Source organism: Crocodylus siamensis, chromosome 1 (assembly GCF_052110815.1).
Source record: "Crocodylus siamensis isolate JL-2025a chromosome 1, ASM5211081v1, whole genome shotgun sequence".
In the NCBI taxonomy this organism is placed as follows: Eukaryota; Metazoa; Chordata; order Crocodylia; family Crocodylidae; genus Crocodylus; species Crocodylus siamensis.
The window spans coordinates 133082197-133106394 of record NC_143395.1 but is presented as its reverse complement, the minus strand read 5'-3'; the positions used below and the strand labels follow the sequence as shown (position 1 = coordinate 133106394).

Below are 24198 nucleotides of genomic sequence, written 5' to 3'. Positions count from 1 at the left end.
GCAACACTGAAAGCTGGAAAATCCACAACATTTCTGAATGAGCTGCTAATTAGAAAAGTGAGAAACCTCTTCTGTTTTTGCTGCTGCCAGAGAACTCTCAAACTGTAACAGTTATAATCTGGAGCCAGATGTAATGAACATTTTAGAAATATGAAACAAGTTGTCTGAAGCATGCATTTATAAACTGTTCCAATAAAACAGCATTTGTAGTCCAAGTATTCCAATGCCAATTTTTTTTTAATTATATCTTTGTTTTGAGTGGTGCAGATGATTATATTTACAAGACTTGCAGCCCCAAACTTTGGCTCAGACATGTGAACTGTGTTCAGATTACTATCAGGCCCAACTATACAGTAATACTTTTTGACGGTGAGAGTTTCTTCTCTAAAGAAAAACACAAAACTATTTTTATTCTCCATCTATTTCCAGTGCTGGCAATAAATGCAGCTTTAGTCACTAGTCTAGCCAGTACTGCCCCAGTTTATGCAATTATTTACAAGGGATTGTTTATCTTTAATTTTTAAACATGCAAGAGAATGGGTCTGACTGGTGGACAGTATTCTTTAAGTGAATTTAGAAGAGGGAAGTAAAAAACTGAATTCACATAGATACCAAGAAAAGGCTGAGATACTAGTTCAGAAGCTGGTTCTCTGGAGTTAGCATCTTATTTCTATTTGAAGAATCCCCATCCCTCAAGAAATTAGTAAAATATTGTTTAGAGATTAACATGGAAGCTCAATCAGTACACAAAGTCATTGCACACAGGAAGACAGAAATATGACTTCTAGGATAAATAGGCCAAATACATTTATGGGACTTGCTAGATTTAAATATCTTGTGTACAACTGTTAGAACAATTTCATTATATCTGTGCAAAGGGGGGAGGCTTTTCTATGGTTTAAAAAGAACCATAAACTAAACTGAGAAAAACCTCACCCTGTAGTTTCTTTCCTTGAACTTCTCAGTAAGTTTTTATGAGTCTACAGTTTTACAGAAATAAGCAGTTTTATATTAGATCACAGCTGCAAACAACTCAAAGCACAATCGAAACACAACCACTAAAAGGACAGAAGCAGGGAAAAGCAGTAAATTGCACAGACCTGGAAACATTCAAATACATGCTTACAATTAATTTACTGTATCACACCTCAATTTAGATCACCCCAAATATGGCAAAGACAACACCCAATGCATATTGGATCATTATTAAAAAAACCGAACAAGGCAGAGAAGATATACTGAAGAGAAAGAAACAAACATACCAAATCTAGAACAGAGATTGCTGGCACAGCAGTCTGCTGCAGGTAATAAGAGAAGGAAAAAAGAAAGATGCACAGTGAAAATAAAGGTAAGTTTAGATTTCTGATATGCCAAAAGCATTTTCCTTTGATTTGTTAGTTTAGCTGATTTAGAAAGATTTAAAAGCAAGAGAAATTGAAGACTTTCATACTATACTGCTGAACCCAAGGAACAGTGAAAATCCAAATACACAAATGCATTTAAGGGATTTATATTAACCATTTTGGATGCTCTGCTAATGATTTATCTTTCTGCAATTCTACTTATGCCATCTCTAGCAATACAGGCAGATAATGCAAAAGAAGTGCAGCTCTTTTAAAAAAAAAAAAAAAAGAAATTAAGTAAAGTTTATTTCACTCTCTGTAGGACTTTTTACCTATTATATTTTGCAGTGGAAAAGTATAAAACCACCAATATTCTAAAACACTGAAAGAACTTCACCCATGACTAATATTTACATTAAATGCTTATGGAAAAGAATCCTATGTTAAGTTCATCTACAAAGCCTTTTAATGACACATGGCTTTGTAAGTCAAAGTTACAATAACATGTTAAAGCATTTTTGAGCAAATGGCAGTTACGTGGATTTTTATGCCCATGGATTTTTTATGAGACAATCACAGCATTAGCAATGCTGAGAATTAGTGGAAGTGCTTTGCCAAAGATACATTTAGTGTCTTCTTTCATCACTTCGCAAGTGCAACATGTCTCAAACAAAAATTAAGTTCTCCACAAGAAAAATGTAACACCACAAACCATGGCAAGTGCAAAAAAACCCTTCAAACCCACCCAGGGTTAGCAAACCAAGCTGCCAAATCCTTAAGTCAAATACTCTTCTAAAATTGACAGCCATTCTTGAAGGTCAAGCAAACATGCATAAATATTTTTAGTTAGTGAGACTACTTATTTGTTTATCCTGGAGTTTTAGGTCAACTCCTGAAAAGATATGTTCAAGGTCCTAAGGAGATGGCTTTTTTTTAAGTGAATAACTGTTAACCTGTACATCTGTTAATTTATTGCATTATTAATCATAAAAAGAAAAATATAGCTTCTTTATGGAAATGACTTCTCAGTGAGGATAGAAAACAAGAAGTTTAGCAGACAAGCTTATCTGCAGCCAACACAGCAAAGACTTTAAAACTAGATGCAATCTAATTATAATATTTCATCTAACAGCTGCAAATACCCTGGCCTTAAGTAAAGAAGGCACAAAGAGTTACACAAAATACATAAAGAAACACTGTCTTTTTTTCAGTTCCCCTCCCTCAAGATCTTCAGAACGTATCTTACTAAATTTAAAACCAAAACAACCAGGAAACAAATGGAGGGTGTTACTTTAAAGGATTACAGCTAATTCTTTCCAACCAAACTTAACAGCCTATCTACTGGAGAATGCCATTTCCCCAAAAAGAATATCCTCTCCTACCCCAAAAAAAGTGTCCATTTCCAGCTGAAGCTCTGCAGTTAGTAACTTAGGACACTTTTATAATCCACCATCTCAATGATAAAATAAAAGTACCTTGGAGCACTTTTCCTTAGACAATTTTTAAGTAATGAAAGACAGGGACATCAGAAGTCCAGTTCTCCTCTATCTTGTGGTACGTTCTAACTTTGGGTAGGAATATTGCAATACAAATTTACAATAAAACACTTGTGTCTAGAAAGAATTACCCCCACTTTTACCCTTGCTCTTCTTTCAGCCTCAAGCCGCTGCATAATTAGCATGGTATCCACATCATCATCTTCTTCTTCTTCATCGTCTTCATCCTTTTGCTTTGACTCCTGAAGTCGTTTTTGGAACTGCCACTCAAGCATGAGTTTGCGTAGGCGGTCATTCTCCTCTGCTGTGCGATCAGGCTTGTTCTGAAGATCCTGAATCTCTTTGCTCAGCATGTCCACAATGTGCATCTGTTGCTGCTTCTCCAGCTTCTCCTTTGCATCCCGTTTCCAGGGATCAGGAGACAAGCTATCACTGGAAGATAGTTCTTCTTTGCTGATGGTAATGTACTGCAGATCTCTTCGCTCAATGGTTCGGGGTTGCTGTTGGGGCTGTAACTCTCGAATGACAGTTTCTTGGGACCTCTGCAATGTTGAAGGCTTTTCTGGTTTTACCTGCTGAACAGAAACAGGAGGAACCATAGGCTGAGAAGGAATTAGTGGCTGAGCCCGCATCTGGCCCAGTTTCCTCTCCTGCTCACGCCGTTTCCTCTCTCGTTCTTCCTCCAAACGTGCCTTTTCTTTTTCATACCATCGCTGATGTTCCTCTCTCTTTTTACGTTCTGCAGCAGCTACCTGGGAAGATGCTGGTGTTCCTAGCTGGTTTGGAGGGGGAGGAGGTGGAAGAGGCAAATCCATTTGCAGTTCATCAAATTCAGCTGCATAATGCACTGGTGGAGGTGGTGGTGGTGGGGGTAGGTCTGTTCTAATGGGCTGGGAAACTGCCACAGGGGTCGGCTGGCTGGTAGCTGGAGTTTTCCACCGGCCAGGTCCACTTTTAGTTAAACACGAACCAGGGGAAATAGGTTTGGATGAATGGTTCAGATGCTCTTGGCTAGATGTGCTGGAATCCACAGATGAATTCATCCACGGATCACTGTCTGACTTGCGATCAATGTACTCCACATCCTTCCGTATAACCACTTCCAAACGATTCCTCTCTGGCTGGAAAACTTTATCTCGCAGTTCTTCCTGAGAACGAGCCACACGCTGGAAAAAATAGAATACATTCAATCTGCATTAAAATTTATATGCAATAATAAAAATTGTTGGCTAACTGCAGTTCTACCAAGAAGTCTTTCTATTACTAGTCAAAAGTTTTTGGTAAAAGTTTAGTACTTTCATAACCAGCATGTTTCCCCCAAGACTCTCAGTTACTTAACATTACAAAACAACTCAAGCTTTTAAAAATCAGACAAGCCTTGGATGGCTTTGCAAGGTCTGAGACAATTGTGAAACTGCAACAGGAGAATCGGTGAAAACAAAGCAGAGCTTATGCCAATAAACTTCCCCATCGCACAAATTCTCAGGGCTATCCCTAACAACTCCTCCCCAATGCAACCACATTGGGTCAGGCAGTTTGGAACAGTAGTAACTCAAGCACACTAACTCTCCAGCTCAGCTTCCAACTGCCTTGTCAAAACATTTCTCTTTTCTGAACACAAATACAAGGAATGCTGAGGGGGAGAGGGGACATCTGCGTGCTCCTCCCCACTATTTCCAACTAGAGACATTCTCTGTTACTGTCAGAGGAGACATGGGTGATCACATGTCTTAATTTCACCTGTCTCCTAGGGATGTTCAGGATTTCTTTGTCTGTACCCTTACACCATTTTGAAGATAATCAAGCACAAGAAACTGTTAAGTATGGTTACTGTATACCAGCTAGGAAAGTCCCGTTCCATTACAAACCCCCCTAGATGTGAAAATATTCAAAACCATGATGACAATGACTGTGCCTCTTAATTCTAAAATATTTTTCTCAAAACTAATACTCATACCTCAAAATTTTATGAAATCTTTGGGATTAAGCACAGAATGTACCAGCTAACAAGCAGCAAAATTGGAGCACCAATGACCTTAACTATGACCTCAAAAGAATGCCTTACTTGGGATAAAAGAGTGCATTTTTATGCTCTATTAGTCCAGTAGCTCTGAACACACAGCTATTTGTGTCAGATTAATTGTGAAAGTGCACCTAGCCAAACAGTTTGCTAACGATTTGTGCATTTACATAATAAAAACAAGCATTTCAAGGCAGCCAGCAATTTATTGGAACTTGCACAAGCATAGCTCCCACTAACTCAGCAGAAATAGTGCCTTCAAACCTAGTGATAATTTTCCTTGACTAGTTATCTGGAAGAGCTCATTCAGCAAAATATGCTTTTACAATAAGTATTCTAAAACTGCCAGAAAAAAAAAAAAAAAAGAGTCTTTTCAAACAAAGATGAAATCCACAAGCTATTGCTGTAGAAAAGCAAAATCATTCTGAGATTTTTGAAGTCTGATTTACATCAGCTTTGAAATTAAAAATCCTGATATGAAAACATATCATATACTAACAAAAACAAAACTTAACATATACATACAAAACACCTAACACATATTTCTAGGTAATTTTGCTTTATCAAAACTGGCAGAATTTGGCCGCCACTCAAAGTGTGGGCGTCTAGTAGCCACTTGCTCTTTGTCAGGATCTGGAGTATTAATGTCTAATAATAATTTTTCCTTAGCTTTTTACCACTAATTTACACCATGGAAGTTAAGAACACAGGTTTAGCTTTCTAAAGTTGCAAACAGCTAGGCAAGCTGCAATATAATTACCATCTGCAAGTTAGCTGAGTCATACCAAGACATTGAGTAATGATTGCAGGTAACAAATTATTACCATGCGATGCACTAGCATTACTGGTATGCATACATAAGGATTACTGTCATAAATGTGGCCTGCAAAATCAGTTCCTACCTTCTTTTTAGGATTCCTTCTTCACGTGCTGAGGCTCAATGGCGATTTTTAGCCACCACTTTTAAACCTTTTCTGTGCTTACTTGAAATGTGAAAGTGATTAAGGGACTAGCCTGGGACTTGAGAGAAATAGGTTCAATTCCCTGCTCCCCTAACAGATTTCCTGTACGACTTCAGACAATAAACATGGGGATAGCAGTACTTCACAAACTTTACAGGGGTAGAGATAAACGCATTTAAGATTGAGGGGCACTTGGACTCTATAGTAATAATGTTCATCTCAATTCAAATGAGAGAACTTGAAATATAATTTGTATTTCTGAAGTAAACATTTTATTGAGGACAATGGGTTGGTCTTGAAATTGAGAGATTTCTTTACTCTCTTTAAAAAAAAGAATTCAGCAAGTTTCTACAAACTTGCATAGGGGCTGGGACTTCTCTTTGCTTTCTGCAAAAAAACCCCAAAACACTCCCCCGCCCTCTGGAAGCCTTGAGATGTTTTAAAAGAGAAACCTTAGCACTCTAAACAAGTGCCTTGAGTGATCTGCTAGAGAAAGAGCAAGGCTTTTTAGATCTTGTAATACAAATTTCTAACCTGCATTGCAGCACTGATTGAGTGACTACTCTCTGCCTGGACTTGTGTTTTTTCTTCATAATTTGGCCACTGATTCTGAGCAGGACCCATTCGATCTTGAGACTTGGAAGCTGGGAATGTGAAATATTCTCTGGTGTAGGTTTGTGTGGGAATAGGATAAGCTTCAGGTCTTGCTGGCGGTGTCTGTTCCTGTAAAAGGTAGAGGACAAACTACACTTTATCAATTCTGTACACAATGATTTTAATTTGCAATTTTTAAAAAGCAAATTTTCTAAACATGGTTTTCAATTTCATCTTAAGCTAAATGAATAGAAGCCTAAAATTAGTCTAAAATGAAATATGCTGTAAGTTTTGACTCAAGTACACACCGCTTATTGCATACATTTATTTCTAACAAACAAGTCTGAATACTAATGCTATGACAAAAACTTGGTGATAATCTTCAGCAGTGTGCCAATAATATAATCTCGTTAAGTCACAGTGAAAAAGAATAAATACAAATCACTGTTCAGTGACATTCGGTTAACATTCTTCACTGAAACTTCTGCTTAACTCAAGCACAGTACTTCTATTGATATTTAAAGGATGTTAACAGCCAATCTTTTGTTTGCCACTTCTGACCTCTGTACAAAGATTTCCAGTAGAGACTGAAGTTATCTTGGTGGTTGTTCCAGAAGCATAAGCATTCTTTCCTCCAGGACTGGGAGGCTGATCTATTGAAGAATTAAAGGAGGCATTGTTAAATGAAAATTAGTAGCAAGCATTTACATCATATTTAATAAGATATCAGCCAATGAAAATTCAGCAATAATAATGCTGTAATTTAGTTTCACTTTTACTAAAATTACCCGCACTACTGTTATGACAGTGTCAGTATTTTAAGTAAATCGTTTTAACCATTCATACCTCTCCCTCTTTTTAGGGGAAGAAAACTGCAAGAAAAATAAATGTTCAGTAGAATAATAAAACAATTAGACTTTTGCTTACTTGCCACATTCGGACTGGAGCGGTGATCAGCTCGATTCTTCGTTAATCTGTCGTCCCCTGGAAGCTTCTTTGGTTCATTGTACTCTGTCCAAGGCAGCTGAGGGCTCTCAGGTGACCCATTTTGAGCAGAGTTATTATACAGCTCGAAGCCTTCACTCTTTGGTCGGGGTTTACCTGCGCCACGCCGGTCAGAAACTGCAACAGGTTAGGATCTGTACATTATTTTCCTCCCATTCCATCTGCACAATCACCACCCAGTTTATTCCTTTACAAAACACTGAACCTTATGCTTTTCATATCAGCATATGTTTTGCTGTAAGTTTTTCAGCTACACAATCCCACTCTTGTGTTGACAGCATAACATTCTTTTGATTCACAGGCTTCCAAAGGATTTTGCAACAGACACCAAAAAATTTGGCAAAGCCAGGTGCAACTTTTACTGAAAGAAATCTCTAGATTAATCTGAAAGGCATATGGTGTCTGAAGCAGTGCTGTAAGCTGGGGTAATAAGGGTTTATTCTTTTAACCCTTTCCTTTCTATGCAATTCTATACTCAACTTTGGAAAGCTCCCACGTGTACTGTATTATTCACATAAAAGTTCTATAAAGTTGTCACTAGGCCATGAAAACACCAATTCTTAAAGGAATCCCCATCATATTGGGGAGAAAAAAGGCAATCATAAAAGCAAGAGAGACTAGATACAGAAAATTAAGAACAGCCATTTCAAAGGCTTCTGAGTTTGGAAAAACAAAGACCAAATATGGTACAATGGCTTCTGACTTGCTTTTCTTTTCTTTTTTTCTTTAAACTAGATATGACAAGTATTACCACTTCTTCAGCAAGCAGTATTTTTTCAAGAGTGGAGTTTTTTGTTTTTTTTAAAGGAAAGAAAAAAAAATTCCCTGAATTCTAGGCCTCTCCATTTATTTAGAGCAAATCCCTCCAAGATGGATCTATGCTTAAACAACTTGCAAAAGTCGAATTTCAGCTTCTTTAAGAATAATGCACTTACTTACTATTAGACATGTAACTAATATAATATTCTATGCAGTATGTAAAAATAAGCTGGATCTTCTGGAAGAATAGGTATGTTTCCTGTCCATGGCTTTTGTGACTTACCAAGAGAAGGGCATTTATGTATTTTCTCTCTCTCACCTAATCTTCCTAAAAATACCCAATTTCTCAGTCTTACCCACAGAAACCTTTGTGCACCTTTGGATGAGCTAAATTTAATACATAATACATACACTGCATCTGGAAGATGCCTTTTTTCTTTTTACATTGTCCCACTTTCTGAACTGGGACAGATTATTTCTTCATTTCATGAACGTGCTTAAAATTTCTTTAGGGCATCAATTCAAGCAAGCATATGACCACCATGTGATACTAAACTATATGGTTATAACATGCTCAGGTGATTTCCAGAACTGCGACAGAAGAGATGAAATTACATAGTCGGTAATCCTACATGCTAATTCAAAAGACACTAGCATTAATTCTGTAACACCAAGCTCCTGGCAAATACTGCATCTTCTACATTCACATGTACTTCAAAAGCATTATGAAAATGTTATTCAATTAATCGTTTACCTCTCTGCATCATTGGGGATGGTTGGTTAAGCAGGGTTGCCAGACCATGATAAATTGCTCCTTGCTTTGCTACTTCCAGGGTCACTACAGAACCTGTTCTTGTCATGAGTTCTGCTGCCCTGTGATAAGAGTCAAGAACAACTAAGCACAATGCCATTTAAATTAGCACCTCTCTATACAATCCTTTCTATGCCACTGCTACTACAGGTACTATTCAACAATGTTCTTTCCACACCCTCAGCTTTGTACTTAAAAGCACTGATTCTTCCTGGGAGATTAGAAAAGAGTACCAAGTTGATTTAAGAATATAAAAGAGCAATTATATAGACAGTTACCAATCTTAAATTTCAGCAGTTCATACCAAATGCCAAAATACTTAAAAATTTAGAACTAGAATCTAGAACTAGAAATTTGCTTAAAACCTCTATTCCAACTTAAGACTCAAAACTCCAAGAACAACATTTTTTCCTCGTATAGATCCCTTTATTACAGCTATGGAAATACTCATCTAAAACTATGGAAGGAATTCAGTGGTAGGCCTTTATCACTGAAGATGCATACAATACATTTAATAAGACAATAGAGAGAAATATCCTAAAATCCAACTCTCATTTCTTTCATTACACTACCAGAGCTCTTATTCACTGTGGTCTATAATATACCAGTATTGACTTCCTCTACACACACCTGATAAAAAGTATACTGTACCTTTCTTGGGACAGCCCCACCAAACTTCTACCATCCACACTGAGCAGTTGATCCCCTGCTGCCAGGCGACCATCCTAATTACAAGTTGAGGAAAGAAAACATTCTTTAAACCTATATGAGATAAATATCAATACATTTTAACAACCAAATAGAAAATTAAAAACATTTCTACTAGAGCTACCTCTCCATTAGACATTTTTATATTTTAACAGTTTTAATATTTATAAACTTTACTAACCACATCTGCAGCACCTCCTTTTACAACAGATTTGACATAGATTCCAAGTTTATCTTGACCTGCACCCTGCAGAAAGAAAGATATTTCTCAGTGGTTACACTCAGATCACTTCTCTTGTAAGCTAACTTTCCATAAATCTGAATCATGGTATGCCTGATATTGGCTTCTCAATGGTTTTACACATCCCCAAGTTACCTAAAAAAAAACGAGCTGACTGCAATATAGAAGAGGCTCACATCTTTTAGATACCAAGAAAAGTAAAAGGTGTTAATTATAGGATTTTTTGAAAAACAGTCAAGACAAAAGATATTTGGTTCCATGACAAACAAAGCAACAAGAACAAAAAAGACCCACTGAGTTATGTTTAATATTTATTTTATTCCTTAATGAAAAAAATCCTCATTTGTCATTTTAGAGGCAAGTTGTATCCTTGCTGTAACCCTAAGATCATGTGGCACATCAGAATGTTACACTGCTCATATGGTAATGAAACAGAGGCCAGACAGGAGTTCATGTGTTCCAGCCCCGACTAGAGAGGTAGATAGGTAAGGTCTCCAGCCAGGGGCACTAGAGAGCTGCTCCCTGGGCCACAGAGCTTTATAGAAGCCCATCAATATAACCTGTCCTTTAGCTTGCCCAGGAAGGGGGCAGGATGTCAGTAGGAAGTCACCTGGCTTTAAAAAAAAAGTCACTATGCATATGGACTGGGATCCCAGTCTGAGCAGGCAGAAAGCAAGGATTAGCTGATCCTCTGCTCATAGTTACTGGAAGCAGAGAGGAGCAGCAGCTGGGGAACTCATTCTCCACCTGGCAATCTCAGACTAGAGTTTCACCTGGCTGCTCCAGTCCCCTCCCAGACTGGTTTAGGAGGGGAGGGGAGCAGTGAGGGCAAATCCCCTAGCCTGTTCCCTAAACTGGGCAGTTCCCAACCTGGCGAAGAAGCAGGCAACAATGCCTCACTGATCCCTTACCCCTCCAGACCAGACCTACAAGCATTCATTCTTGCAAGGGAGATCTTCCAGATTTGACACCTGGAAGATAGATTTTTCTCCCAGAAAGGATATGATTCCCCAGGGGAGAAATTGAAGGTGCTTGTCACTGCTGGGAGAACAGCAATTCTCCTGGTAGAAATCGAATGCTTTTACATGGCCAGAGGATAGCTGGTGATTTATTTAACCTTGAGGGGACATAAAGAAAAAGAATAAAAACATTCTTTGGGACTAGGGTCTGCCTTTTCTCATGTACCTGTGAAGGACCCAGCAAAGAAAGATGTGACCGCTTGATGATAATGTAACAAAAATAAATAAAACAATGACGACCAGGGATCCGAGTTTGCTGTTTCCCAAGGAAAAAAACCCACAGATTTTCTCTTTAACCTGAGAAAAATGCAGATTTTTCTCAGTTAAAAAGGGAACTCTGCCAGCCTGCAAAGAGCCCTCTACAGGCAGGCAAAGTTCCAGCCTGCAAGGGGCTGGGGGTTATAGGGGACAGCCAAGCAGGAGATGCCATGTGTACGTGTGCACTTACACACACACACAGCGCCACCAGGTAAGTCTGGCAGGGGGAGAGGGATTTAGGCCCCCATAGGGAAGAAGGAAGGAAGGAAGGGAAGGAGAGAGTTGGGCAGGGCTGGGGCTGAGTTGTGCAGAGTTGTGCCCCTCACTGCTGCCAGCCAGGCAGGGGTCCCACGCCATGGCAGTGTGGAGCTCCCAGCAGCACTCTTCCCCACCCAGCCTCACTCTGCCCTGCTGTACTGGGTCCCACCTGCTGGGCTGCCAAGGCCCTGGGAGGGGCAGGTGGGGAGCCCAAACCCACAGCATGCAGCCCGCATCCATCCCCACCCCCCATTCTGGCTGTGTTGGCTATGGGGGAGGGGGAGTCAGGCTCCAAACTCTGCTCCACTGCAGCAGCTGCCACCTCCTGCAAGCAGCAGCCAGGGCTTGGGTGTTGCCGACCACACCCACAGCCCCATAGTCCTGGAAGGTGAGGGCCCCCTCTGTCAGGGCTGGGGGGCACCAGTAAGGGTAGGGGGGTTGTGGCTTGGGAGCGAGGGGCCTGCATCCTGGTTAGCAAAGGAAGCAAGGGAAGCTCTGATTATCCATGATAAAAAACCTAAAATCAAACACCAAAATTTAAAGATACTTAGAATGTATTCTATTTTATTACAGTGACTTAGGCACTGGTAGGCTTCCAACCTGTAAATATATCAATGGAACCGTGCATGCAGATTTCATTTAATCATGAAATTTGGGGGGTTTTTTGTGTTTTTTTTTTTTTTTAAATCAAAGACTTCATGGCTACAATCAGACCTAGACAGGTTACAAGGGTGGGCAGATAAGAATAGGATGGGTTTCAACACAGACAAGCACAAGGTGATGCACCTCGGGAGGAACAACCGGCACCATACCTACAGGTTAGAGAACTCCCCTCTTGTCAGCACGGAGGCGGAAAAGGATCTTGGGACCATCATTGACTCCAAGATGAACATGGGCCGGCAGTGTGGAGAGGCAGTCAGGAAGGCCAGCCGCACCTTGTCATGCATCCACAGATGCATCTCGAGCAGGTCCAAGGAGGTGATCCTCCCCCTCTATGCAGCACTGGTCAGGCCGCAGCCAAAGTACTGCGTCCAGTTCTGGCCACCACACTTCAAGAGGGATGTCGATAGCATGGAGAGGGTCCAGAGGAGGGCCACTCGTATGATCAGGGGACAACAGGGCAGGCCCTACAAGGAGAGGCTACGGGACCTGAACCTGTTCAGCCTCCAAAAGAGAAGGCTGAGGGGGGATCTTGTGGCTTGTTATAAACTAGTCAGGGGGATCAGCAGGCATTGGGGGAGTCACTGTTCCCCCGAGCACCACCAGGAGTGACCAGGAATAACGGTCACAAGCTGTCAGAGGGTAGGTTTAGGTTAGACATCAGGAGGCGCTACTTCACAGTCAGGGCGGCTAGGGTCTGGAACCAGCTTCCAGAGAAGTGGTGCAGGCTTCTACCCTGGGGGTGTTTACAAGGAGGTTAGATGAACATCTTGCTGGGGTCGTTTGACCCCCGTACTCTTTCCTGCCCATGGCAGGGGGTCGGACTAGATGATCTGCTCAGGTCCCTTCCGGCCCTAGAAACTATGAAACTATGATTTGATTTTTTGTAAATCAGGGAATTTGCTATTTTTAAAACAGAGAAAACCAGGATCCCTGATGATGACTAAAGCTGGGGAAGGGCAGGGAAGAGAGAATTACAATTTTCATTTTGGAAGTTGACAGGTCCAAAGTTCAAGTCCATTGTGAATTTTTTTTTAAATAATACTTTTTGTGGTTTCTAAATAAAAATATTCTACCCAATTTAATCTGAAACCCAACACTGATATTGTATTGCTAGATGATTAGCAAACCTTCAGCAGATAAATATAAACATATATTTGAGTCATGCTGTGCACAATTCCTTTACATGCACCCACTAGCTAGCTACCACACACTGGATTCGTCTAACTTTTGAACTAGTGAGCCTTGAAAGCATCATTAAGTAAAAATAAATGGTCATATAGTTGCAGTAACATTATTTAGTAAAGTGAACGTGTGCCATTTTTAAAGTTGACTATCACTTGACCTCCACAAAAGGCACTGTTACAGAGAGCAATATTTTCAGCTGAATTAATGCATACACAAAACTTTCCCATTCAGAACAACATTCCAAATTAGTATATTATTGGGAATGTGACTATTCTGTTTACTGACATCAACTCATTTCTACATTTATTTTTGGTAGTTATGCTACTACTACTGCTATTTCTCTGCCTTTGAGGGGGGAAAAAAAACCATGGAAATTAAAATCCTAAAATTGTAACTTCAACCCAACCAAATTAATAACTTGCAGCCTGGCTTTGGATTCTTTTTTTATTTTTTTCTTTGGACCTGGGAAGTAGAGAGGAGGGAAGAAGGAAGGCGGACAAAGACTACTTTAATTAGAAGGATAAGACAGGATTAGTTTAAATAAGTCCAAGTTGCTCTAGTTCAAAGTTTCACAAGTCTCAAAACTTGTGAAATTCTCCTGAGATCTAGAATGTTCAAAATATTAATAGCTAAGTGTTTTAAGCATACTTTTCTTATTTCCAAAATTTAAAAAAAAATAATGTGGAAGGAGCAACAGTAACACTGAATGAAATAAAAACAATAATTTAAGTATCACTTTAAAAAAGGGGGATGTCTTCGCCGGTCCCACCTAGGGAAACGTATTCACTTTTAAAGTTACCTATTTATGCCAAATGAATAATTTTTTAAGTTTAAAAAGGAATCATTTGATTAACTGGAATTTTGCTCAATTGTCTTTACCCTCCAAAAACATATTCTTGAGGGCTAGAGACAGAAATTACACAAACCAGTATAAGTGGTTTCAAATCTGTAACACAACAAAACCTCAGTGTACACAAACCACTTTCAAAATGTCTGAAACCTGTTTATAATAGACCTGGATGGGTGCAGTATCAGACTTAACTGATTTAGGTTAAATTGATTTGTTAAACTTCTGTCCCAGATCCCCTCCAGATTCAATTTAACTCATAGTCTCCCAGCAGCTCAGGATGCTTTGTATGTTCCTCACAAGCCACCTCCTCACAGGCTGGACATGTTAGCCTTGGCCCAAGCTGCGTGCTCTAGCTGAGAAGGGAGATGTGCTCTAGCACTCCCCAGCTTCTGGCCTGGGCCACTGCAGGCATGTGGCTGCATTTCTGGAATCAAAACTTAGGGCGTCCCATGCTCTGGAAAGCATGGGGGGGAGGGAGGGGGTGATTTCATTGGTGCAGCTCCAAGAGCCAAACTAATTAAAAGCACTCAGAGTGTCACAGGTTACACACACTAAAAAAATCGCAGTAGAGTCCTAGTCGAACAAGCTTTAAAGCTACCATTTTTAACAAGCACATTAATTTCCACGCTCCAGCAGACTCTATTAATCATTTTAACTATGGTTAAAATGGTATTTAATATTTAACAAATTACTAAAAAAGGATTTCCCCCCAACCCAACAGCAAAAATCTTAGCTCTCTCCCATATCAGGTATTATACTATTTCTCTGTAAAAGTGCTAATCTGTTCAGAAAGCAGAGCTGCAATAATAAATCATACACCCATAGAATATAAGGTAGTTTTTAACATGGATAAACTTAGGATTCAGAAAAACAGTTTTTCCAGAAGAATGCATGAAACAAAAATTCAGTTCAGAGCTACATGACAAACTATCACAAAAAAGGGAACAAAGAGCAACATAAACAAGAACTTCCATAATAACATTTCACAAGCAAATAATTCATTGAATTCTGTAAGCAAGAAAAATCATGCCTGCAGTAATTAACTTAGTAGTTTTAGACAAATTTTCTATGGTTCCACCTACTCGAAATAGGGTTTTTAATTTTTTTTCCCCCCCAAAATGTGAAAAGGTTAAGATTTTTTAAGGAAAGAATGACAAGAACTTAATCACTTAGAAGCTGTTAAATAGTACATACAGTTGTCTAAAACTAGGAAAGCAACTAAAAATATTAATTGCTTTTTCTTCAAAAGTTAGCTACTTTTTTTTTTGTAGTGCTAGAGTGATGTTACAGTTGTCATGGTCCAGGAATTATGTGGAGGCAAGGATTTTTGGAGGGGTGATATCTTTTACTGGACCAATTGCATGGTTGGAATAAACTGAGACAAGCTTTCAAATGGAATTCCAACCATGCAATCGGGTCAATAAAAGACACCCCCCTCCACCCCACAAAATCCTTGCTTCTTGTGCCAAGTTCTTATGACATTCATTTTATTTCTAAATTACAGGCAAGGGTCTACCTGCAGGCAATGCCCGAGTGAAGCCTGCAACATTAACACGTAGCAAGATAATATAACAGTTTTAACAGCCTCACCACTTCAAACCCCAAGGAATACTGCATGCACACAAACTGTTAAAAGATTAATGTTGCACAGTTAGGCATTCAAAAAGTCAGAAAAGGCTGCCTGGGCAACCTTAATGTACTTTCTGTTCTTTGCAGGCATCTTTTATCTTTTACTACATAAGCACATGTTTTTCTCACAGGAATCCTATCCAGTTAGTGAGCAAAATGGACAGGATGCACCCGTTCAGTATTTTTTTCTCCCTTTTGTTCACTCTATGGCTACCACCCAGAATGAGACAGGACAGCTGACAGACAGTTGGGAGAAAGCTGAACTCTTCAATAAATACTTTGCTTCAGCATTCATGCATGCAGATGATGGTCACCTGCCTAATCAAATACTGGATGGATGCACAGGTGGGGGGTGATTGTCAACCAATGATCAGTTTTGGACTGGTGAGGGAGCACTTAGAGCAGCTGGACTACACCCAAGAGTGCTGAGGAATGGGCTGGAGTCACGGTGTACCACTGGTGAAGGTATTTGAAGATTTGTGATGCTCGGGAAGATGGGAAAAGGGCCAATGTGGTGCCAATCTTTAAAGGGAGAAGGGAGGATCTGGGAAGCTACAGACTGGTCAGTTTGACCTCAATACCAGGTAAAATTTTGAAAACAAAATATCAAAATGTCCATTTGTGAGAGACTAGCAGAAGGCATGATGCTGAAGGATAGCCAACATGGTTTTGCAGCAGGTTGCATCTGACCAACCCTGTCTCCTTCTATGATCAAGTCATGAACCACTTAGATGTGGAAGATGCAGTTGATGTCAAACACTTGGATTTTAAAAAGGCCTTTGATACAGTCTCTCATGATATTTTTATAAAAAAAAAAAAAGGGGGATTATGAGCTGGAAGAGCCCATGGTCAGGTGGGCTGGGAACTGGCTAAGGGGTCAAACAGAGAGAGCATTAGTGGGCAGGTCTGTATCATCTCGGCAGGAAGAAGCCAGTGGTGTCCTGCAGAGTTCAGTTCCGGGCCCTGTGCTGTTCAACATCTTTATCAAGGATTTAGATGAGGTTGTGGAAAGCACATTGGCCACGTTTGCAGATAGGATGCAGATCCAAGTGGACCTGGACAAGCTGGAAAGGTGGTCAGAGCAGAATCAAATGCAGTTCAATAAGGATAAAAGCAGAGTGCTTCGTCTGGGGAGAAGTAACCTGCAACATGAATATAGGTTAGAAGGAGATAACTTGGCCAACATGATGGCTGAAAAGGGACCTCAGGATTATGGTTGATCACAGGATGAACATGAACTGCCAGCATGACACTGTAGTCAACAGAGCTAACAGCATACTGGAATGCATTACCAAATGCATTGCAAGCAGGGCTAAGCAAGCAATACTTGCTCTCTACTCAGCACTGGCGAGACCTCAGCTGGTGTACTGTGTCCAGTTCTGGACACTGCACTTCAAAAATGACATGGAGAATCTTGGAAGGGTCCAGAGAAGGGCCACAAGAATAATTAAGGGCCTGGAGGACCAAAGCTTATTAGGAAAGACTAAAGGATCTGGGACTGTTCCACCAGGGGAAGAGACAATGGGGGGGGGAGGGGCAAAGGACTTAGTGGCCATTTATAAGTATGTAAGGGGTAAATATCAGGAGCTGGTAGGGAAAAACAAAAAAACAAAAAAAACTGTTCACTAGTGTGCCCCAGGGGAAGACAAGGAGCAATGACCATAAACTGTTAGAGGATGGTTTTAGGTTGGATGTAAGGAAGAAGTTCTTTATGGTAAGGGTATCTAGAATCTGGAACAGACTTCCCAAGGAGGTGGTGTAGTCCCCAACCTTGGAAATCTTCACGAGGAGACTGGACAGACACCTTGCTGAGATCATTTGATCTCAGCAGTATTTCTGTCCAGAGCAGGGTGGCTGGACTCTATGATCTTTCAAGGTCCCTTCAAGTTCTTGATTTCTAGGATTCTAGAAACTTTCAGATTTTATAATTAAAACCAATATTTTAAAGTGGCCAGAACAATTATGCTCCTTATCTTTGTCATTATTCACTGTTCGTGGTTCAAATATACTGTACAGAGATGATGAAATAGGTTAGAGGAGGGAAAGGGAGGGGAGGGGACAGGAAGGAAAGGAAAGGAATTCCTAGTATAGACAGCAAGTTAAAGGGAACTAAATTTATTCTTTTTACAGGAGGGCTGGTTTCAATGAGTTCTTATCAGAACAACTCAGATAAACTTGTTTAAAAAAGAATCTCATGGGACGGCCTCTCTATATTATAAGCTGACAAGCAAAGAAAGGGATTATTTGTGAAGCAACAGGGATGAGAACAATACTGTAACTCACTATCCAAGTTAAGTGAGCTACTAATATTCAGCTTTAGATAATATTAGATCATCTTTCTAATGCAAAATGGGGCAGATAAATTCTAGAGAAAAAGTTACTTTGTAGAGTTAATGTATAAACATCAAGCACCTGACTTCAGGAGTGTTCCTGTGTCAGAAAAGCTGATTGAAAGAAAAACAAAAACCTTTACATAATATGAACTAACTTAATCTGGCAACCTCCCACAGAAACACTGTAGTGATTTTTAGACCTTCTGGATAGGTCAGTGGCCTCTAAATGCCACTATCAACCTTCCAAACAAAAATACTCTTATCTCCTGGTAACCAGGGGGACTTGTATGGAAACACAGACCAAGCAGCAAAAGAATTTACACAAAAATCAAAAGTCAGATAAACTGGGAAGGCAATATCACCACGAAGGTGAAAGTAGCACAATTTACTCAAAATAAATTTTCTTTCCCCCCAAATGACACAGGATACATCTATGCTGCAATCATTGAAACTGATGTAGATACACTCAAGCTAGCCTGGCTACCAATAACTGTAACTGCAACAGCATGAAGCTCATCTCAGGCTGAATTTTACAGTATGCAGCGAGCCTGGTGCTGCTGCTGCTTTGCTATTATTGGTATCCAAGCTGGTATCCAAGTTAATGGTATCTGACCATTAACAACCAGTCAGGATATGGCAACATAAGCTGCAGTGACTGCTGTTAGACATACCCACAGAAATTCAGTTCAGGAACATCCAGTAGAAAATTAAATGGAAGCTCTGTGAAAAGGAGACTTCATAGCTCAGGTTTAATCTATGAACTCTTCTGCATTCAGTCACAATTTAAAAAATGCTTTGACTTTTTTTTTTTTTTTTTTTTTTTTTTTAGGTAGTGTTACATAGCTAGAAAAATGTTTCGTTTGTTCTCTCTCTCTTTCAACTGCCATCTCCTAGGATTAAAACAGAGAGAACCTTTCCATATGTTTCATATCTAAACAGTTATCCAAATAAACAACATTGGAAATAATACCTAATTGTTGCAACCCATATAATGCAACTTAATATTTTATAAAAAAAAGAATCCCCATCTCCCCCTCTCTCACCTCAACAAATTTTATTTTATTTAGGAACTACTTTAAAACTATACCCTTGTTCCCCCAAAAAACCTGCAAAAAAAAGTTTTGCAGCCCAAAACAGAAGGAAGGGGAAGCAACACTGATTATCTCCCTATTCCCCACTCCAGCTTTTGGTGGACTACTGTATTATACAAGACTAAGCACGGAATTTACTGTTAAACGTTAGAGGTGCCTGAGCACAGAGTCTGCACCAACAGTGTGATGAAGCAGACTTGATTAACTGAGTCTGCCGGAGCATGGTAATTACTGTGCTCCAGTAGCCTCCTGTGTCTCACAGGTCAGCATCCCCATGCTTCAAAATGGTGGCCGGGGCCCTTGAACTAAGTGCCATCCCTCCCTCTCCCCCAACATGCATGTAAAAGGTGCCCTAAGTTCTTAACGTAAGAAAGTAAGCTAAAATGTACATAAGTTGTTTGAATAACTAGAGCAACAGTTCTCAGTCAGAGAATCAGCAACATCCTGGGATGCCACAAGACTCTTTTAAAGGTGCCCTCAATATTAGCATCATTGTTTGCAAACACACGATTCACAAGATAAACTCAAAATGCAAGCAGCAATCCACAACGTTAAAAACATTCCCACCTGTTGTGGGCTGAGTCCTTTGCAACAGAATTGCTCTATTACTAATCTATAGTCAAAAAAACAAATGTAAACAACAGCTGGCATTTTCTGAAGGATGCCAAGTCCAAAAGGGTTGAGAACCACTGAACTAGAGAACAGAATTTCTACAAGTATTCAGGGAGGATGTATAAGACAGTAGGCTCACTATAAATGAGGATGTGGGTAACATTAAAAGACAACAAAGAAATGGCTCAAGTACTGAATGTCTCAAATGCTCAAGAATTTTTTACAATTAGGAAATAATAAAAACCTTGCAAAATATCCATTTATAAAAAGCTAGTGAAGCAATAGCTGGAAAACTAGAACATAAATTAGCTGTTCCAGATGACACGTTCCAGGATATTAAAAGGAATCAGGTAATGAACTTACTGAACTACTATTTTCAGAAAGACATGAAAGCCCTGAGAGATGCTGAAAATAAAACAAAAACAGTAATTTTCAAAATTAAACAGATGGATACTTTGCACTTTACTAAAGTGTAAAGTTTACAAGTATCAATTTATAAATAAATTGACATTTGTAAACAAAAAGTCTAAACTCAGCCTCAAGTATGGAAAGACAATATTAAAGAAGAGTCACCATGCAACTAAAAGATGGCAGAGCACTAAGCAGGATCAAATTTTACCTAATATTTAACTCTTCCTCCCCATCTTGTGAAGAGCTAAAAAAAAAAAAACAGAGGATGAAGGAAATCTGACAGCTGTAATAATAGCATTTAAGCAACTGAAAAGAGTCATTGTTGGGATGATAAACTAAAATTAAACAGAGTATCAAAAAGAAAGGAGTACATTTGGGAAATAAGCTGTAGTAGTTAATATAATTTAACATTTTAATTAATAATTTGACAGTAGGTATACATTTATATGCAGGTAATGCTGTACTGGGACAATTTACACATAAAAAGAGACATGCCACTAAAGGGATTGAGAGAGATTAAGAAATATAGACAAATAAAACTAAACTTGGAAGAACATGAACTAATAACAATGTGGCAAAATCATACAAAACAAATCTATTAAACAAGAAACCTTAAAGAAAAATTCTACTGATAAATATTTATAGCCAATGGTGAACAGCAAGTTGAGTTATTTATAATGAAAAAAAAAAATCAAGATAAGGACAAATTGACTGAGTATTTGATGAAAAGCAGCAAAATATCATAAGTATATAAATCAAAGACAGAGAAAGCTATGGTGGTATAAGAATAATAGCTAGGAATAATGGGATTAAAATTAAGTGAACAACACTGAGAGAAAATCCTATTATGTTATAGATTAGACACCTTAGGGAGGCCTTGGACACTGAAAAATCTAGGACGCTAACGGATCAACCGTTTTCCCCCAGCTATAGTCATGGGCTGCTTACGGATGTGTGCATGTCTGTGTGTGGGGGGGGGGGGTGGAGATGAAAAAAACTCCAGTGCTATACTTTAAGCTTGGCACCCTCCTGCACCAAGCACAGCACATGGCCAGAGGATGCAGTGAGTTATTTTCACGCAGTTTGCCCAATGTCTGTATAGGTCATGTGCTTCAGCAGGGCTTTTTGGCACTTTTAGCTAAAAGCTGATTGAATCAGTTTTAGATAAAAGCACCAAAAAGATCTGCTGAAGCACCTGATCTATACAGATGTTACAGAGCCAGGTCAAACTGAAATGTTTCCTCTTCCAATGAAGTGTTGAGTTTTTTTGTTTCCCCCCCCCCACACCTGTAAATGGTTATGGTGACTAGGCCATAAATTGGCTGTCCAATCACCAAGATCTCATAAGTAAGAAGGTGGTAAAGGTCTAAACTTCTCTCCTGCTCTGTGCCTCCTGAAATTACTCTTAACAGTAGAGTGAGGTCTATGAGCCCCTACTTTTAGTGGTAATAATTTACTTGCATAGCCATCATCAGCTTTGCAAACTATTAGCCATAAAAAAGCTGAGTCTATCAGTATGAAAGGTAAGCTTAGTTACAACATCAGTATGCAGACATGGTTGAACAAAGTGGCCACTATAATGCCCCAGTTCAGTGCATCATAATGGGACTAAATGGTCTCTCTAGTTAAGTAAGTAACCATCAAAGCATTCAAACAGACATACATGCCTCCCTTGCATAGCAATACAAAATTGTCTCAATAGAACTGCACAAAGAACTAGACTGGACACAAAATAGTTGGTAAAGCTTTTTACTTAGTCCGTAGCACTCCTCAACTGGAAGTTGGGACTTCTAGATGACCCAATAGGAGTTTGACTAACCTCAATTTCTAATAATTTCTAGAATTAAAAGGCTAAGAAAATCTGTAACAAAAGGATTTTTTCAGATGACAGAAGAAACATTCAGAAGTAGTAGCAGAACTACAAAGCTTCATTTATTCATATATTATATATTGCACATAAACATTTGAAGCTATATGTATTATGGATTTGTATGTGTAGGTACTGCAGCTAAAACTATAAATTCACCAGATAATTTAATGGCATTATCTCATTGCTACTAGTTTTAAATTATTTTTGCCTATACCTGCACCTCATTTTATCCCCACTTCAAATTCTTTAATTCAATTAAAAATCTGAATAGACCCAGTACAGCTGAGAATTATGGTTGCTTATAAAATTAAAAATATATATACACATGTGCTTCATTGCAATACACTACCATCTAGCTTTAGTCACAGTACGCATATTAAAGGTTTCCTAATGACATTTGGATGTAGACTTAAATTTGTTTTATTGTTATGAAATTTTGCAGTGTTTAAGAAATCACATGCTTAACATTGTGGAAACAGAAATAAGGATATCTAAATGTTCCCGTTATAATTTAACTGAAATTGTGGGAAATGTTTAATTCCCACTTTCAGGATACGTAGTCTCATTAAAATGGCTTCATGGATCAGGCCTATAATATATCTCAAAACAGAAGTCCAGAATGCAAGTCTCAAGACATTTGTTTTTTGTTGTCAACTGACTGAAGATGCCAGGTGTCCAGTCTATGACAATCATGAAGTGTCAGACACAGGAAATCTATAACTAAGCAAATAAAAAGATCAAAGCTACAAATGAAGTTCAGAGGCCAAAAATATTTAAAAAATGAATAAAATAATTGATATGCCCTACAAAATTTGATTTAGCCATAGGAATAAATTTAGCACAATTATTCTTGTAATGGAGATCTTTTACAAACTATTTGTGAAGTAATACAGAAAGGAAAGCTGAATAAGAAGAACATAAGATGTTATTTAACCCTTTACACTGAAAGAATGCAAAACCTGAATCTGATTTCAAAAAGTTAATCCCCAAACTTTGCTTGAGGGTAACATGCTTATAAAATAAGTAATGTGAATAATAAGATGCATATAAAAGATTATGATTTATAACTCAAAACCACAATATGTACATTTAAAACACTGGCCATTAAAGTATTATGTCTTCATAACAGATGTTCTTATAATACAGGGGAAAGAAAGAAAATACCTGTTTGTATCTTTGTAGTGAGGAGCAAGGATTTCTTAGGGTGATCTCTTCCAACTACATAGTTGGAATATAGACAGACAAGCTTTCAAAAGCAAGACTTTCTTCATCAGATCACTACCCTGGTAGTGGAAACCTTCATTTCTTCCACAAAGTACCAACTGAGTATAACAAAAATAGTCCATGGAACTAAAATGTTTTAGCAAAACCATAAACTTCTACCTTATGATAAAAAGCTTCAGATGTGGTAGCTAGGTTTCCATTCACCCTCCTTCCTACCCCCATAGTAGAATTTATTGGTTTCATCAAGGCTAATTCTCATATTCCTGTCTTTGTAAGCTTACACAGAAGATCATCAAAAGTTGTATAAACATCCTCAAAAACAAGTTTATACAACAGGATCAGTCAGTCTGACTTCTCTGGCAAGCAGTTAGTCTAGATGCATTTAAATTAGCTGACTTTATAAGCATTCTAAGGGAACACCAGTTTACTAAAATACTCCAGCTGGTTTACATATGCGCTCACTATGCAGCGCAAAGCAAAAGCTTCTGAAGAACAAAAACACATTCAACATTCCCCTCAAAAGCTATGCACATTTCACAGGTCAGCTCTGGTCACACATAAGCATGAAAATCTGAATCTATGTATAGAACATACTGTGATCATGATTAATTTAATTACTTGCCATCATCAGTTCAGGAGAATGGAGGAATTTAACTAAACAGCTACTGATTAAGACATTAAAATGGGGTCAAAAGCATCTTTGCATATGAAGACAAAAAAGGAAAGAAAAAAAAACTTTGGCAAAGGAAGCAAAGGCTTCAGCCCCCTCAAGACCAATTTAGACTTTATCATCATTAGACAAATGCTTCAGCCCATACTCCACATCATTTCCAAGTATAAATGAGGTGAACTGGCT

General features: G+C 38.8%; 1 protein-coding gene across 21 annotated transcripts in view; it reads right to left on the bottom strand.

The window, feature by feature from the left end:
* Positions 1–24198, bottom strand: part of AFDN (afadin, adherens junction formation factor) — a 200573-nt gene that overhangs the window by 15758 nt on the left and 160617 nt on the right. For 12 of the 21 annotated variants that reach the window (XM_090042944.1, XM_090042935.1, XM_090043006.1 and 9 more), the window contains 7 exons: positions 9880–9945; positions 9642–9715; positions 8934–9052; positions 7343–7537; positions 6977–7068; positions 6356–6544; positions 2983–4005 (listed from right to left, as the gene is read on the bottom strand). In XM_090042944.1, coding sequence (XP_089899070.1) covers positions 2983–4005; positions 6356–6544; positions 6977–7068; positions 7343–7537; positions 8934–9052; positions 9642–9715; positions 9880–9945 — 1758 coding nt within the window. Of the gene's footprint in view, positions 1–1262; positions 1299–2970; positions 4006–6355; positions 6545–6976; positions 7069–7342; positions 7538–8933; positions 9053–9641; positions 9716–9879; positions 9946–24198 lie in introns of all 21 variants that reach the window. The other 9 variants (XM_090042917.1, XM_090042999.1, XM_090042953.1 and 6 more) reach the window with 3 other exon arrangements.